The 18,142-nt window shown below is 49.5% G+C and overlaps 1 protein-coding gene across 4 annotated transcripts in view; it reads right to left on the minus strand.

The window, feature by feature from the left end:
• Positions 1-18,142, minus strand: part of FRMD4A (FERM domain containing 4A) — a 200,609-nt gene that overhangs the window by 34,561 nt on the left and 147,906 nt on the right. For all 4 annotated transcript variants that reach the window (XM_068400534.1, XM_068400537.1, XM_068400538.1 and 1 more), the window contains 2 exons: positions 8,429-8,505; positions 3,945-4,083 (listed from right to left, as the gene is read on the minus strand). In XM_068400534.1, the coding sequence (XP_068256635.1) occupies positions 3,945-4,083; positions 8,429-8,505 (216 nt within the window). The remainder of the gene's footprint in view (positions 1-3,944; positions 4,084-8,428; positions 8,506-18,142) is intronic.

Here is an 18,142-nt window from a genome sequence, read left to right on the forward strand (position 1 = left end):
ATGCCAGATCTTTGGAGGTAACAAGTCTTGAGACTGCTGCTGTCCTGGTGATTTATCCCCTGCAGGTGTATATATGCTGTATGACCCTACATACATGTAGGGTTATGTATACCTTGTATAACCCCAGGAACAGCCATACTGGGCAAACCCAGTATCTGCCTAACCCCATATACTGAGTCCTTGCAGTGGATGTCTAGGAAAGGTACAAGCCCCACATCTGCACAGACAGGTCCTGCCCTCCTACCCTGCGAGGCAGTGGTTTTCCTGTATTTGTAGGATAGTTACAGCAAGAAGCCCTGCAGTTTATTTCCACTCATATTCAGACGGCAAATTAGAGCACGCTCTGGCCCTACCTGTTTGACTAGGCACCGACTAAAATGCTGAGCGAAGGCAATGCAGCTGGATGCTGTTGTGGTCCTGGCCAGCGTGCCAAGCCAGCAGTGGCTGGAAGTGTGCCCTACACAGGGCAAATTGAAAAATGATGTAAGACCAAAGCCTGGCATCCCCAGAGCCAAGAGAGAGAAAAAACAAACCAGAAGAGAGCAGATAGGGGATCAGCAGGGCAGAGTGCACCCCACAAAGGGTGCAATCCAAACCTGCTGAAGCCATAGGAGAAAGTTTTAGAACTGATCGCAGTTGTTCTAACGGTGCCCTGCACTAAACAGTGGGGATGGAGCATCTCCTGAAAGGAATGGGGTTAATTTTCCATGCTGCTCAGCCCCTGCTGCCTACAGCAATGCCAATCAGCATCGGGTGGTCTTGTGCTTTGGACAGCCACTCATCAACGGCAGGAATCAGACCAACAGCTCATTTAATACAGGCCACTGAGCAGCAGCCAGCGCGAGGCCTGGGCTAGACTCTGTACTGACAGCACGATAGTGGAAAGCTAGATTACATCCCATTAGCGCTCCCTCGGGCCCTGCAGTCCCTCCAGGCTCAAAAATTTTAAAGCACTTAGCGCAGATCTGCCAAGTCTCATTTACATGGAGGGAGACTGGCTCATTCATGAGTCATTTCAAAGCATGGGGCCAAACTGATCCCCAGTGCTGTTCTGACAGGGTCAGAGTGTGAAGAAAAATCCATCAGTGTAATGCAAGAGTAGATGGACACTAGGGATGGATTTATCCCTCTTGCTTGCACAGTGATGGGCTTTGCTGCAGGTGATTTTCTGAAACCCTTGGCCTATTTTCTACCAGTTCATTCAGCCAAAAAAACCTTGTGCTTGGAGGAACGTGCTGTTGGAAATTCCCACAAATAGGGACTTCTCAAGGCTTCTAGGCCAAGCGCTTGATTGAGTCAGTGCAGTCAACAAAGACATGCCCTGAAGTCCTGCTGCATCTGTCTCCTGAAAAAAAGGGAAGCTGACTGGAGTTCTGCACACTGACATGTTCACTCGGAAAGCTGGGGATCTTTTCAGCCTCCACGTTACGCTTCGATTGCAGGGAGAGAGAGACAGATCAGCAGGGAGTAAGACGCTGGGAACTGGGCGAGCTGGCAGGAGTTCAACATGGAGTGAGGCTGCAAAGAAGGCTGGGACCTCGCTTCCTTGCAAAAGGGTCAAAATCCAGGCAAGCTGATTTTATTTCTTTTTAAAAGCGAAGGGGGTTTTCCAGTGGACCTGTGCAGAAGGTCCAGATCCAACTGGTGCTCAGTTATGTGAGGAGCATGGAGTTCAAGCTTGCTTTATCACTATGTCGTATCTCCTGCCATCTTATCTACATCACTGGAGTGAAGGCTCAGTTGCAGTGAGCTCAGCAGGCTTTTTCTTCTAAGTTTGTTTTTATTTTTCTTTCATCAAAACGATAAGAAATGCCAAGTTTGGACATGAAAGGAGAGAGTATCTAAGTTAAGCTTTGAAGTTGGGGATTCAACTGAAGTGGGGACTGAGACTTAAGGGGATGCGAACCCATGCGACTTGAAAGTCAAATAAATGTTTGTCTAAGCCCCTGAGAGCTGAAACGAAGACATTTCACATCGCCCCACTCTGGCATATGTTTTACTGGTTTTCAAAAGCAAAGCGCACATGGGTGCAGTGTCCTGAAGCGACCAGCAGGATGAATTGAACAGATCAATTAAAATTGATGGATCTATCAGTTTTGACAGTGTCACATCAAAGATGAGGACAACAGACTAAAATACCAGCTCCCTTAAGAGAAAGGGACAAAAATATTTGTATGCCTTAACTTCAAAGCCTCAGCACGACCACTGGGATTATTGTGACAAGGCACACTGACATAGTCACAGACGTGACAGGTTGACAAACGAGGGCTGGTGGGTGGTGCTGTCTGTAGGAGTGTGAGAGAGAGGAGATCAGATTGAAACACAATCTGCCAACAACAAAAGAAGTCACTGAAGGGAAGTCCTGGGCATTTAAGAGACCCAGTTTCTTACCAAAGAAATGGGAGAAGGAGCGATTCTCCTTTTGTTTGTTGGTTGCTTGTGACCTAAATACCTTGCAGCTAGATCAGCAAATCCATCTATCTAAAAGTAAAAAAAATAAACTTCTGTTTGTTTGCTGAGTTGTTTTTGCTGAGAGCAAAACAGAGAGGGCTATGCATTGCCCTGGTGTTGCTAAGCCAAGGAGGGGGACAGGAAAGCATTACCTGGTATCGAGTGAGCGTGCAGTTTTGTCCATATACACAGCTGGCACTTAGGCAGGGGTGGGAAGTTATCTACGCCCCTAAATTCAATGCAGCTCACAGCAACTAAAATGAATCCTGGTTTTTTGTATTAAATGGGACATGGCCAAAATGGGTGTAACCATGTGTTCTGCCCAAGGCATCCAAAAGTCCTACCCACTCCACAACGAAGTCACAGAGATCATGATGGGGAAAGCAATGTCAGAAGGGTTTAGAGTGAGCTGGGCACACTGATGGCCCTTCACGTAATCTCAGCAAGCCAATTCAATTCATTTAACTGGCAGAAAAATAACACAGCAAAGAAAAACAGGAAAAAGAAATATTTTTCTGCCAGTTTAGGGGGCTGAACGGGCTCATGAAGGGACCTGATAGGGCCAGGGCCTGTGCAAGGGAGGGAGCAGCACCTGCCTGAAAATGAGGGCAGTGCTTTCAGCAAGACGTTAAGATTGTTCAGCCATTTGGAGGAGTATCACCCTGCACATCCCTGCAATCTCTCCAGAGATGGGAGGCACTGCAGGCAGCTGTATAAGAGGGTACCCACTCAGTACAGACTCTATCTTCTCTGTAATGTTTTACACCAGCATGCCCATATGGAGAGGGGTGTCTGCATGAGAAGTCTCTCTTCTGTCTCAAAGTGATCTCAAAGCGATCAAAGCGATCTCCTGCTGCTCTGGGTATGCCTAAAATTACTGTTGATGAAAGGAATTAGAAGAACACATACTCCTCTGCTTTCAAGGTGGTTTCTTTTGTGTATTGAGTGGCCCTTTGTGCAGCACCAGATCAAGACAGTTCCTTGTAAGGCCAGGCTGTCAGCATCCTGTCCCCCTCCTTCTGTTGTGAGATTCTGTCTGGAGAGAGAAATAATATCCCTACCCCTCATTTCTAGAAAAATACGATAGTAAAAAACAATGGACAGCAAGAAGGATTCAGAAACAGGTGTAGAGTGTGAAGCTACCTTGAACTCAGTTATTGGAAGCTGCCCTAACTTTATGACAGAGTTCAAGAACCAGAAGACATGTGGAAACCATCCAGACAGGGACATGACCCTATCTGCTTGCAAACTTTGGCTCCTCCAATTTGGCCACAGTTCAGTACAACCTTTCCCTCAATGCTCACTCCCATAGACATGAATTCGATACAAATTCCCTCAATCTGGCCAAAGCCAGTAGATATTTTGAGTCAATTTGCCTGGTTTTGATCTCAAGTGGAAAGGACCCACCATCTGGACTTGACCTTGCTGGGGCTGTGGGGAGTGAGAAGGACTCAGCCACTGCAACATGCACCTCCCACCTCCAACATGCTTACCTTGCTTTGCTTTCTGTCCAGGTAGAACTGATGTTGACTAATGGCCATAGCCCAGATAGACTTTATTAGTGCTGGACAGGCATACCACGTATGCACAGCGATGCCACTATGCCCAAAAGTCCTTCTGGTCACAGATGCCCTGGAGAGGAGAAAATAATGAACTGGGGTTATACCAACGTTTCCTTGGATTGTTTTCTGTTGCAGAACCTATCACAGACCTCATAGTAACAGCTGCTGTCCTTACTGTGCACATCCTTGTGCTGATGGGAAAAAAGTGCTTAGAGAACAGCAATAAATAGATTATCAAGCCAGGAGAGCATTTACTTTAAATAATTCCTCAAGTTAGCAAGCTCCAGAGGACTAGGAGTAAAGATTATCCAGTTTGTCCAGTTCAGACTGTACTCCTGGGTTTGGCTGAGCTGATGCTGACCTGCTACGTGTCCCAGGGGAGTCACCAATGCCAAAACATGTGTGAATCCTCCGCGTCTCATCACATGCTGAGACACCTGAGGCCAAGTCCTCACACCCTCCCCTACCTCTGGCTTTGGACTGTGTCTCTCAAATATCAGGACCCAGGTGACAACTAAAGATCCACAGGATCAATGGCTGCTTTAAAGAATGCAGCTCTTTTTGCCCAGAGAAGCTGTGGCTGCCCCCTCCCTGGCAGTGTTTAAGGCCAGGCTGGATGAGGCTTTGAGCAACCTGGTCTAGTGGAAGGTGTCCCTGCCCATGGCAGGGGGGTTGGAACTAGATGATCTTTAAGGTCCCTTCCAACCCAAACCATTCTATGATTCTATGAATGTGGGAGAAACTCTTCAGATACCATGATTTCCTCACTTGTAAACAGATGTAGCAGGACTTGCCACGTGGTATGGGAAAGGGGAGCTGTGAGGCTCAGAGAGGGCTGCCTAGTACCCTGTAGAGAAGAATGTAACTCAGCGATTAGCTGAGTGAATATAAAAACAGGAAAAATAAGAGCTAAATGTTTCCTCTCTGGGACTCCCAATTGTCCTCGAATACCAAAAAACACAGGTTAGGTTTCCCCGTGCTTTCACAGCTGTACAAAACTGCTTGAGTATTCCTCCCCTCAACTCTAACCCCACCAGCAGAGCCCCTGACACCAGCACACCAGCACACCCAGGCCCGCAGCGTCCTGCTCTGCAGAACCCACCCCCTGCAGGGATGTAGCACTGGCTGGAGTAAACTAAGCCACCAATCTACAGAGTCCCGGATAAATGAGGTCCTCCTCTCCAGTCTGCTAACAGTCTTGTAGTGGAGTAAAATTATGAAATGAATGTGAGCACTGGTACTCAGGCTAGCTCAGAAACGTGGCACTTTTGTTATAGCCTTTCATGTAGGGACGTGGATGGTGAAGAGAGGCCCATGCAAGAGCCAGCCTGGGGGCAGGGTGTGCTAGAGGGGCTGCCACAGCCCCTAGCCAGCAGACACCCTGTGCGATGCCGATGTGGAGGTGACACTGCAGGACAGTCCAGGAGCTCTACTGTGCAGTGCAAGGGATGGTCGACTTTTTTCCCAGCACTCAGAAGTGCTCAAGTCTGTTAAGGCAATGGTTCCCCTCCTGTATCTGCACTGGCCACCTCTCCTTTGGTGCCTGTGGGCTACTGCCCTGTCCAGAATTGGAGGTGAACGTGGGGAGGGGAGGCACATGGTCAAAGAAAGTTGTGATAGAGCCAAGAATGAAAGAAAAGCAAAACTCTGCAGTGAAATGGGAACTGTTGGCCAGGTTCAGCCTGGGAGAGGGCTGACAGCTCTTCTGTCAGGGCCTTTTCAGTGCTGCAAAATGTGTTAAAAGTCAAATTGTGAAGCTACAAATTGGAGTGAAATTTCTCTGAGAAAACAGCCGCGGCCAATGGAAACAAGGTCTGAGACAACTGGGATCTCATGTTTCAGCGTTACCCTGTGCTGAGCCCTCTCCAAGCAGCTGGAGCAGAAGACCTTGTCCCATTATGAGTATTGTTCTTGTGAGAAAACTCTCTCCATGGATGCAACAGAATGGTAGCTGATGGTCCTAATGAGGATGGGTGCTGGGCTGCCTCATCCCTGTCGCTGGACAGGGAGTGAAGGCTGTGCTGGGAGGTGCTCAGTTGAGGCTGGAGAGGGGATTTGACTCTGGATGCTTTGTGTTGGTTTAAGGGACACAAACCACCGCAGCACATTGGCATATAAGGCTCTTAAGCATTAAGGCACTTAAACGTGGGCTTGAACCTTAATTCTGGTGTCACCCCATTCAGTTCAAACGCAGTGACTCGTTTTGAACTCTCAGAAACATACTCTGCAAGCCGTTCATCTTCTCATCTTAAAAGCAGTGATTTCCAGTTTTTTTCTTGTTGGGATCTGTACATGTTTCCCATAAAAACTGCAGACCCCGTTAGAAAGTCTGCAGACTTAGCTGGTCCGAGCTGTGGACTTGCTTTTCACAGCTGTCTTTTGAGGACCTGTAAGAGATGGCCCATGGGTGTTTTTTCCGTAACTTCCCTCCACGCATGCCACATGCGCTATGGAACTAACCCTGTTGACACCCCCTAAAATGTATCATTTCCCTCTTCTATGGGATAAGAAACTACGATGAAGAAAGGTTAAATGGCTTGTTCGAGACAGGAAGCCACGGGCAGAGGCTGGGTTTAAAAACATACATTGTGCTGCCCAGCCCTGGCCACAACCATGGAGCCGCGCTTGCCCTCCCTCGAGTGTGGCTTCGCTGACTCAGGCTCTGGTTTGGCTACACAGAGAGGAATGCGGAGAGAGCACTGTGTTGGCTACTCCTCCGCCTCCACACACCGAACAACTCCTCGCAGGAGTCCATCCCACTTGGCCAAGCTGTGTTCCCACCACGCCACTGCAACGTGCCTTGCTGCTTTACAGCCAGTGTACCGTTTTGACCTGGATGGTGGTACTCTCTGGGTACAAAAATTAACCAAATGAATTCCCTTGTAGTGAGAAAGTACCAGGCTGACAACCTGGGACAGGGTTTTGTTCTCCTGGTGTTGATTCAGAGAAACAGCACAATGGAATAAAACCCAGCAGCTCTCCTGTGTCAGTAATTCCTATCATCTAAATATAAATAAGACAGAAGAGGTTCCTCTGTTTGGTCATATTTCATGCATGACATTGAGTTGCAAATATCATCATGATTTTAATGTCCCAGAGCTATTTGCTTTCTTTTCTTGCCATCGCTGCTTACAGGAAACGGCCAGTCTGGGCGTTCAGGGGCTTCTCGCTGCTGGTTGCTTGCAGCACACGTTTCTGACGCCTTGCCCGCTGCCGGGGCTCGGTGGGGGAAGGAGCACACCACCCCCAGCTCCCTTCTGGAAGATCTCCGAGTGTATTCTCAACTTTGGGAATTTGCTCTGCTAGATTTCATGCGACTATTTACATGCTTAATATTAAGCAGATGCTTCAAGGCTCTGCTGACCTGGAGCTGCAGAATGGTATGAGCTGCTCTACTCAGTTTTCGCTTTAACAAAATGCGCCTGTGGAGACAGGCGCCGTTGTATTGTTGTGACCATGTTCATCTCAGGGCAAATACGCACAGAAACTGCATGCAAAATTCCCCTAATAAAAATACATATATTAGTACACAGATAGGCGCGGGAAACAGGTGAAACAGGATCACAGCTGAGCGATCAGCAAAACACGCTACTACCAGCAGCACATCAAATCAGTCTGGGAAGAGCTGGCTTCCATCAGCCATATTCATACTCACTTTGCAAGTGGGGCATTGCTTTTAGCGAGAACAACTTACAGAGCAATATGCACACTGGTCACTGCCTGCAGTAACCATCCACTAAAGCAAGCGAGCAAGGGGTGCAGAATGCACTGATTAGATGCAGCACAGTCACTTGAACTCACTCTCTCCCACGTTAGGTCTCTAAAGTAAGAAAAGAAAGACTCCTGTGCCAAAAAGACTGATGGGCTTTCATCCAGACTGCCGGTAAACCTCTGGTGCTGTGCCATTCCTTTCAGTTGCACTACTGAATATTTATTTACAAGGAAGCATGTGAGTACAAAATCTGGCGCCCAGCTCCAGGCTCCAAGTGCAACACGGGGACAAGGCAACCCCCCTTCCACCTACGGGGGTTGATGGCACCGCAGCTGGGGCACGGGGGGGCAGAAGGTGCCAAAACAGAGGGAAGGAAAACAAAATACCGCTAAGAGCCGAGGGGAAACACATCCTCAAAAACACCCACTCGAACCCAAAATGTCCCGCTGGAAGGAAGCAGCAGCCCCCGGCTCGGTACCCGCTGCCCCTTGCTTAGGGGCTCCCCAGCTACCAAGCGCAGCAAGCCCCGAACAGCGGCGGGGGGAGCGCGGCTCGCCACGACCCGGCTCGGCACTGCAAAGCCCGGCTCGGCATGGCTCAGCCCGGCTCGGCGCTGCAAAACCTGGCTCGGCATGGCTCAGCCCGGCTCGGCACGGCTCAGCCCGGCTCGGCACGGCTCAGCCCGGCTCGGCTCGGTTCTCACCTGCGCGGGTCGTGCACCTCCACCGAGAACTTCTTCTCGCGGAAATAGAGGTTCTCCAGCTGCCTCCATTGGAAGATCTGCGGGGAGAAGAAGGGGGTGAGGCGGCTCCGCGCAATCCCCGGCCCAGCCCTGCCCGCCCCGCCGCCGCGGCCGGGCTGCCCCGCTCCGCCCCGCCCCGGCCGGCCCCGCGTCCCGCCCGCCCCCCGCCCAGCAGCCGCGGGGCAGCGCCGGGGGCGGGCGGCTCCTTCCCGGTGCCCGCGGCGGGCTCGGTGCCGGGGGAGGCGGGGAAAGGCGCCGGTTTCACTTTGCAGGGCGAAGTAGGGTTAAAACGCACGCAAAACACGGGACAGGCGGGTTCGGCTGCTTTGTCCTTCGAGGGTCGGTAGCTGGTGTGTCCCGGCCGCTGGCACAACGGCCTTTCCCTCGGGCAAGGGGTGCAGCGCAGACGTCGGAGGGGCGAAGTTGGCCTGGCTGGGTAGGTGAGACTGCCACGAAAGCGACTTGTACCCCTCTGCTGAACTGCGACACCCAGCTCTGCTTTCACCCCCGCGAACAATGTAAAACTCGCCGGAGCATCAGCCGAGCGGAGTCGGTTTATGTGTCCTCGGTTCCGCAGCACTCGTGTTGGCGATGCCCAGGGCTCCAGCGTGCTCCCGGCGGTGCAAAACGCAGCGAGAAGCAAGTCATATTCCCATATTCCTGCCTTCATTTTACAGGCTGCCCCATCGGGGCATCTCAAAGCAGCACGCAGGCAAAGCCAGCGGGGGGAAACTGAGGCGTGAAGCGGTCACAGGAGTTAACACGCAGCTCTCCTGGGTGCTGGCTGCGTGCCCTCACCCCGGAGTCACCGTGAGCCAGCCCTGGGGTCTCTGCCTGCCCGCTGAGGGTACGTGCTTCTGGGCGGTGGGACGTGCTCACGCAGTCCCTGTACCCACACCTCTGCTGGGAAGCAACCCTTGTCTCCCAGGCAGGAGGGAGGACTGACCACAGACGCAGCACGAAGGACGCGGTGACTGCAAACGCCGTGTCAGCTCTGCAACCACCACACCGTCACCACCGCGAACAGGTCCGCCGATGCCTCCTCTTTACCCATGAGTAAGCCAAAACCCAAACCCTGGCTTCCAGGCTACTCATCCCCAGGGAGGAGGCAGCTTCCACCCCTGGGCATCTCGCACTTCGGCTTCCCAGCGCTGCCCCTAGCCAGTAACCTCGCTGCCGGGGAGCAGAGCCAGCGGAGCTTTCCGTGATTTATACTCCCTCTCCCACTACAAGCAGCTTCTGTGGAGTTCCTGTGCTACCCCCAAGGAAGGCGCTGGCTCCTGCCACGCCGAGATAAGCTGCTTGCCAGTGTCAGTGCTCTGGAGATAAGTAAACAGGAGGCATAATTTGATTTGCACTGATTAAGCTGCTGGTGGCGGTGAAATCTAGCAAATAAAACAGCTACAGTGAAGACCCAAACATTTTCTCCTCACTAATACTTCAGGGACAGCGAAATTGAAAATACTTGTGTTTGCAAAAGTTTCCAACCAAGAGCTGGGTTTTTTTTGCAGGGTTTTTTTGTTGTTTTCTTTCTTTCTATAATGGGGTGTTAGGAAGGAACGATGGGGTAAGGAGGGCACTGAGCTGCCCTGTACTCGGGGGCTGTCCGTATGGCAGGAGGGCAGGGGAAGAAGGGGGCCAGGAGGGATGGGAAGCTTGAAGGGCTGGATTACACTGTCCTTAGAGGATTATTTTATTCCTCCACTGGAAAAATTAATCGCTGCATATAAGTTGTAATCACCAAACAAAGCACAGAAATACCCCCTATTTTACCCACCGAGGGAGGACAGACATGGGGTGAAAGGATTAAGCTGGGAGCTGAGGTCTGAACGTCCAGTCTGTCTCCCCTGCAAGCGCCCAGCGCTGCAGCCAGACTTCAAAGGCACGAAAAGGAAGTTTGGGGCCTAAACTGCCACTGACAACAACCGGGGTCAAGCCTGAGATTGCCATGTGGGCTGCTGAAAACACCCCTCTGTGCTTCCAGATGCCCGTCCGCAAGGCGGGGAGGATAACGCGGCCGTGCCGCATGGCATGTGCAGAGGACGTGTTTGGGAGGCGCTCAGGCATGTGGAACACATAAGAGTCTAAAAAACCAGCAGATCACACCCTTCAGAAAACATCCCTCTGTCCCCGGGTCCCCCGTTGTCATTTATGACTAAACTTCGATGTGGTGCAGAAGGAATTTGAAACCCTTTTCTGAGCTGTTGGCAGCTGCTCTCCTCGGATGCTCTCCTCCCCATCCTCCTCCCTCGGACTCTGCCTGCCTGTCCCCTGCGCTCCAATCCTTTCCCCATTTTATCCTCTCTGCTCCCAAACCTCACAGTGCTCCGTTCATTAACTGCAGCTCCGTTTCCCTCCGATGATTAACTCCAACTGTCCAAACACAGAGGGCTCTGGGGGAGCTGTTCGGACGCCCAAACGTAGGCGTTGAGTGCCATTTTCCGTGCCCTGGGGTACCCTGCCTGGCCCCCGGCTGCCGCCCCAGGAGGGAGGGAGCCTGCCGTAGGGCCGGTGCCGTATCTGCCAGCCCCACGCAGATGTCTTGGATCCCCAGCAGTGCCTAAAACGGCATTAGACACCTACGTTTTGGGCACCGGAGTAGCTCTCCAGATCGCTGCATTTTTATATTTAGTTTCTTTGTTTTCCTTGGCAGGGTGTGGAAGGAGGCAAATCCAGGCTCTTGGGAGGGAGGGGGTTTAAGTGACCCCACAACCTGAGTTCGTGTCTTTTTCCATAGCCCTTCTCTCCAGAACATACACATGAGTTTTACCATTGCTGTAACTGCTCTCCCTTTGCTCCTTAAATATTATTCTGCAGCCTCCCACTCCTTTTGCCCACGTTGATCTGAGAGCTCTCACCCTTCCTATACATAAGGAATCCAATCTACAAAAATGTGAATACCCACAAGAAAGCAGCCACTTTCCTGTGAGTTGATCACAACCCCTCAAGAGAAACAAAGCCTAAGGTCTCCCTTCAGCCAGACCTCCTAACGTAAGCAAGCTGTTCCCTTCACCAGTTGCCCAGCTTACGTACGCTTTCAAATTGATGTTGTTAATTCAGTGACAGATGCACAAGGTGCCATTAGTGGGTCTTCTTAAATGGAAGCGTAATTTTTACCCATCAAGATCCTTTTACCACGCTGGTGCTTGCAACCTTCACTGGGGAATACGAGCTACAGCAGGGAGCTGGTCATAATTTCAAGAGAGTATTGCAGAAATGCAGTGACAACAGATGTGTGCTGGTTTGGGGGCTAGTTTGAGCCAAAGCATCCATGTTCATGGCAGGTTTGCCTCTTCCTACACTGAGTCTGGGTCTGGTTTTGGGTTATTTGGCTTATGATTGTCTTTGGTTAATTTGCAGGGCCGAATCCAACGGCCCTTGTGAGTGGGACAATTTGTATGGGCTTTTTCTGGAGTTGTATTAGGGGCATAGTGACTTTTGCCAGACAAAAGGTACCTCACAGCAGGGACTGGGACAGCATCTCCCCAAACATGCTGGAAATGAGGCTTAGGAGAAAGTCACTCGGTAATACAAGCTGAGAGCACAGTTCCCTGCCCTCTAGTTGCTGCCTTCACTCGGAGCCTGCAGACAAGGGGACAATTAGTGGTGCTTGCGGTGGGGTGAGTTTCTGTGATGTGGTGGTTTGCCTGTTGGGATCTCTTCTGAGGTCAGCAGCCCATTTTGGATCATGCAGCACTGGGCAGCTTTCAGATGGGAACAATTTTTGGTAGTGGCCATCATTACAGGCTGCACATGAGATCATTTAATCTTCAATAGATACTTAAGGAAGTCTCCCTGAGACTGGCTTTTGAGCACTGCTGCACACTCATGCATGCATGTAAAAGGGAAAGGGGCTACTAAGAGAGGAGAAAAGAATTACCCTTATTCCCTTGTCTTCTGGGGAGACTGTCCCCACCACGGGCTCTGTTTCATTGTGCCAATAAAACTGGAACCAACACTATCACTTGAATTTGCAAGACTGCTCATCAACCTGGAGACGTTCAAGGGAATAGTTGTTCCCCATCGGACCATGTGTAATGTTCAAAATGCGTTGAGGTGAGTGAGGAGGCTATGGTGGGGAAACCAGTGCCAGAAATGGCTTTTCTGCAAAGCTGGCAGCTTAGAAGAGGAGCCGGGGGAGAGATCCGAGTGCTGCACGGTGCGCTGCGGAGAATTCAGGTGCAAGCTACAAGAATTTTCTCATTGGAAACCCCTTCCAAGAGGCAGGCAAGCTTGCCAGGCACCAGATGTTTGTGACTAGTTACAAAGAGCTGCAGTCAAAGCCCTTCAGACGCAAGCTTCTTTTGTGAGCACACTTGTGGTTTGCTGGCTGCTCTTTAATTAAGCTGAGCCTGGAGGAGAAGAGGCCCAGGGATCTGCATCCGTTTCAGCCGTGTGAGTCTGAAGAAGGTTTTTACCATTTTTATTGACCGTGGGGCCGGTGCAGTGGAGTTTGCACACAGCAGGAGGTAGGAGCAGTGTGAGAGCATCTGAAAAATGCCAGAGGCTCCTGATAAAGAAGGGAGGGTTTTTTGTGAATGAAACATAGGGGAGTGTTTCTGGCTTGGTCACTCATGTCCTGGGTGTCCTGGACTGTGGTGAGGTGTGGGGAGCCGAGTTAATCTATGCTAGGCACTGGGCTGTGCTCTGACCCTTTGTGCTCGGGAAGCCTTGCCTAGTATCCAGTGGAAGGACCATGCCATACACTTGGGCACCCCTGGCAGTAATGAGGCTGTTGCTGGCTCCTGTGTCACCCTGCAGCTCAGGGACAGGACAGAGAGGGTTGCTGAAGGGCAGCACTGGTGGTTGAGGCACAGTGCTCTCTGGATTATGGGTCCTAGAGAAACATGCCCAAATAGTACCTTTTGGAGCAATTCTCAGGCTTCTCTGTCCTGGGGTTGGGGTAGTGGGTCCCTGATACTGTCTTCTGCCTGCTGGGCCCAGACGAGCTGGACTCAGCACTGAACTGGGCAGTGTGCACTGTGGCTGGATGACCCGGTGAGGACACAGTGTGAACCATTTTGCATTGGGTCTATTAAGAACCAGATATAAATGTCCAGGTATTTGGTGTCTCATTTTCTTTCCCTTTTCTGTGTGTCTGTCTTCCCCTGAAGCACCTGAGATGGGGCACAGGCAGAATGGGGTTACTCAGCGATGCACATGCTCACAGATATCACGCTTGGTGACTGCTCAGAATCAAATCGTCTGCAGAAGTCTACAGAGGATCTACCTGCTGTTTGTCTGCCTTCTTTGGTGACCTAAAGGGGATTTACAAAGGAGACAGAGACAGACTTTTCTCAGAGGAGCCCAGCGAAAATATGAGGCAATGGACACAGGTTGCAGGCTGCAGGGTTGCAGCAAGGGAAATTCTGACTAGATATATTAAAAAACCCCAAAACAATCAGTGAAGGTGGTCATGAGTAACCTGATGAACTCTGAAGTTGGCTTGACTTTGAGCAGAAGGCTGGGCTAGAGACCTCCAGAGGCCTTTTTGACCTATATTTTTCTTTGATTCTAAGCATCTAATAAATGACAAACTGTAATTGCTGTTGGACTTACTGACCTATACGGCGTCTCCCAATCCTTCAAGTCTTGCAGATTCTGAGATGATTAATGCCTTGTTAAATCATCCTATGCGGAAGGAGCAATCATCCCTCCAAGTGCATGCACTGCCACCCAGACTGGATGCTCTGAAAGGCTTCTAGGAAAGGCAGGGAAATAACATCCCAAATGCAACCCCTTTCCTCGCCTATGCTATGGGTGAGAGCCAACCCTGGATGACATCCCGGTAATATAACTGGTACTAATCAACGGAACTAAACAATGACAGTATTTTCACACAGCTTGCATGAGTGCAGCTACAAATTCCCAAGTCTTTTATTCTGCAGTTTAAAGACAAAACAAACATAACAAAAAAATTCCTCCTTGGAAATGTAATTCCCTCCACTGAACAAACCAGCAAGCAAAATTCTAGGGGCTGAGTTATGCAGGAGGTCAGGGTGGAGGTTATAAGCGGTTCCTTTTTGGCCTTAAACTCTATGAAAATCATAGTTCCAGTGAAGTCAATGGCAGTTTTGTCCCAGTGATTTCAGTGGGGTCATGGTTTCCGGGCATGGATTTGTGTTCTGCCTCAAGCCAACCCTACTCCCATCAATCATACCGCTGTCAAACTAGTTAGAGTGGATGAGGAAGGATTTGGTCTAGGCAGAACAGCACCATCTCAGCTCAAACAAATGGACTCTTGTTTCAGGGGCAGATTTACGAAGAGATTTCCGTGGGCTGTCACCTGTGAATTAGTGTGACCCATTGCTAAGGGTGCCCCCAGGTCATGAGATGGTGATGCTGCTGCGCTGTAACTTAGCCCTCCATCCTGCCACACTTCCATTCAGTCCTATATTTCTGTTAGTTCGGGGTAATTTTTTTCTTTCACTTCCCAAAACAAAAAAAAGAAAAGGTTTCCTGTGTGATTTGATGTGGGAAACAACCCCACTAATGATCTTCCCAGAGCCTGCCATCCTCCCTTCCCCCATGGAATGAGTGAGTGGCTTGGCTAAGTGGGACTTTCAGTGGTCTGTCAGCAATCCCAGCTCACTATCTAATTACTTCTTCCCCTCAGGCTTCAGGACTCTTTTTTTGCCAAACAGACAAACAACTTCTGGTCCAATTTGAGATCCCTTTTGCTGTGTGCTGTTCTCATGGGACCACACCACCCCAACAAACGTTTCTGGCTTGACCAAACAGAAATTGCATCTAGATCTATATAATCACCACTCTGCACTCGTTTCCATTATGGAGAGACAATTCCCTATTAAATTTCAAAGTGGTTTATCGGCTCAGAGAGCCAGCAAAGCATCAGATCACAGAGGGAAGAGCTGCTATTTGGACAAAGCGCTATTTGTCTACATAATGCAACTTGATATTTGTGTCTATAACTGGATACAGACTGGGAGATCAGACTTTGACTTTATATACAACCAAATCCACCTTTGCCGCACACATGTGTCTGGTAGATGCTGTTAGGTATTGCACTGCTGTCCACCATGCTGGGTGTGTCTAAATCAATAGGTCTACGGAGAACTTTTTTTTTTCTCATTCTTATAAGTTAAATTTTCTCCCTTTTATCCTCTGCAAGCAAATCAAAGTGACTAGATCTTTCTGCATTGAAGTTCTCTCCTTCCTGACATAATATACTATCTATTAGATAGAGGATGCCCAGCCTACAGCCTATGAATCAGCTGTGGCACCCTAGAATGATTTATGCTGCCCACAAACCATTTCTGCTACTCTCTTTTCTAAGGAACCTTTTGTTTTCTCTAATGGCATGACTAAAGTACATCTATCTTGGAACCAAAATATAGGAACTGCCATCCCCATCCCACACGTGCTATGGCGATGCACATACACATTATGGTGTGTGACCAAAAATACTCCTGGGATGCAGGGTGTTTGCATAGGGGGTGCCACAGCAGCAGCAATCCCACGTGCATGGTAATGGGCTGTGATGCCTGACCTTCTGAGCCTCCTGCCCAGGCCACTGACTTCAAGATAGCTCATATTCACAGCCACTGAATAACTGGGCCCCTGCCTGGCTTCATCTGGTGATAAAAATGCCCAGGCCTTTGGAGTAGTGAGTGCTGGTGAGCTAAGAGACAGCATTTGAGAAGGGTGAGGCATGTGGGGAGGCTGCTACCACTTCAGAGCCAAGCATAAGTGCTCAAGGAGGTTTCAATCTTGCTCCAGGTCTCCACCCTAATTCTAGGGCGCTGAGGACCAATTTGTTTCACTTTGTGCTGTCAGAGTGATTTGTCTTTGCGTCTTGTTGAAGTTCCTGCTGTGCGCTGCAGAATCATTTAAGACTTGGCTGCTGCTTTTATAGAGAATTACCCTTTAAGACTTGAATACGACAAAGCACTTAGAGCAAGGAAGGTTTACTTTGATGGGACTACTCCTGTATTTAATGGTAGCCATGGGCTTGACTTGGCTGGATCAGGGGATGGGATGTCACGCTGTAGCCTTTGTGAATGTAAATTCTCGCAGAAAACTCTGGGGAGTGTATGGTATCACCACAGTACACATACACTAAACCACCAAAATAGTGCTTGGTTTCCTTATAAAACAGCAATGCCTTAGACTATGTATTAGTAGTTATCAGCATTATAGTTGATCAAGCTACTTATTTACTTAGATAATGGAAACTGAGCATGACTATGCTATGATTTTAAAAAGTTGCTTTACCAAGACAATCTACTTAGCTGTCTGAGATCAGCCCTGTTTGGGAGAGACACTGAAGCAAGCTTTTACCAGCTTATATGAGAAAGAGAAAAAGTGGTGATGATGACCTATACCTAACTGTTAATTCATCCTGGTTCAACCATGGCAAATTCCATGCAGCCAAACGCCTTCCGTCTTGTTCTGAGCTATGGAGCCCTTGTCTCGCTCCACAAAATTATTGTGTAGATTAATGGCACTTTCTTTCTCTGGCTGCCGTGATTCATGCAGCCTGTACCCATACCCAGCTCCTACAGCTGTGCTGTAGGATACTGATTGTGGGCCAGATGGCAAATGGGATTGGGAACTGATCGAGGTTAAAAGTGACCACTTTTTTTGGCTGGGTTATGCTGAGCTCTGATCCCTTCTCTGGAGCAGTTTCCTCCCTGGCCACACGATTATACCAGCATGACTGAGGAAGGGGCCCAGGGGAGGAAATGAGCGGTGGTGGCAGGATTGCGATGGGGGAGGAGGGTGGTGAAGGCCACTTCAGCTGGTACTGCTGCCAAAAGAAATGTTCACTGAATGACAGCCCAGTGGCATGTCCGGCCAAATCCTGTGGAAATCCTCGGTGTCAGGGACAAAATCCTACTTTCCAGACCAGTGTGCTCTGATCTGATTTATTCATCTCCTAGCATGCTTGGCAGCTTTTTGGCACAGTGAAGTGCAGGCACGGAGTAGTGGGTGCTGAAAGGGGATGAGCCTGGTGTGCTGGATGGTAGACACCCCAAATCGAGGGCAAGCAGCAGCAAAAAAGGTGCTAGTGAGAACATGGCCTTCTGTGTAACAGGGATGGAATAAGACATTTCAACAGGGGAAGGTCTTAAACTATGGCTGCTCTTCAACAGTCACAGGTCTGGGTCTTATGTTTTGATATGGAAAGAAATCGGGTGAGCAACCTCTCTCCATGAGAAGAAACAGCATGGTAAGGAACCTCTTTTTGTATATGTCTCCCTCCTCCAGTGCTTTGCATTTCCAAATACTAAACCAAGACTGAATTACTGCACTATAAAATGAGTTGAACCCGCCGTGACCTGAAGACTGGTTCAGTTTACAGCCAAGTCCATAATCCAAAAAGCATGACGGATCAGCAACGGGAAGAGAAATAAAAGCGCTGAGCAGAAGGAGTCAGCAGGTAGTCTTTAACAGTCAGCTAATCACAGTGAATAATTTATTACAGCAATGCCACTGAGACTCCACTAGCTTTTAAACCAGTATTTCCTGGAAATGTTTTCTGCTCCTCTTCTATCATTTGTAAATTTGAAATCTTTTTTCCCTGTCTGCAATGCAAAGATGTCTGCAATGCAAAGATGTTTGCAAAGGTCTTAGGAAAGGATGCCGTTCCAAGAAGAGCCCCAATTAGACATGAGTCCAATATATTGTCTCTGATCCCACTTGATTCTGGAT

The sequence above is a fragment of the Nyctibius grandis genome, chromosome 5 (genome assembly GCF_013368605.1).
Source record: "Nyctibius grandis isolate bNycGra1 chromosome 5, bNycGra1.pri, whole genome shotgun sequence".
Taxonomy (NCBI): Eukaryota; Metazoa; Chordata; class Aves; order Nyctibiiformes; family Nyctibiidae; genus Nyctibius; species Nyctibius grandis.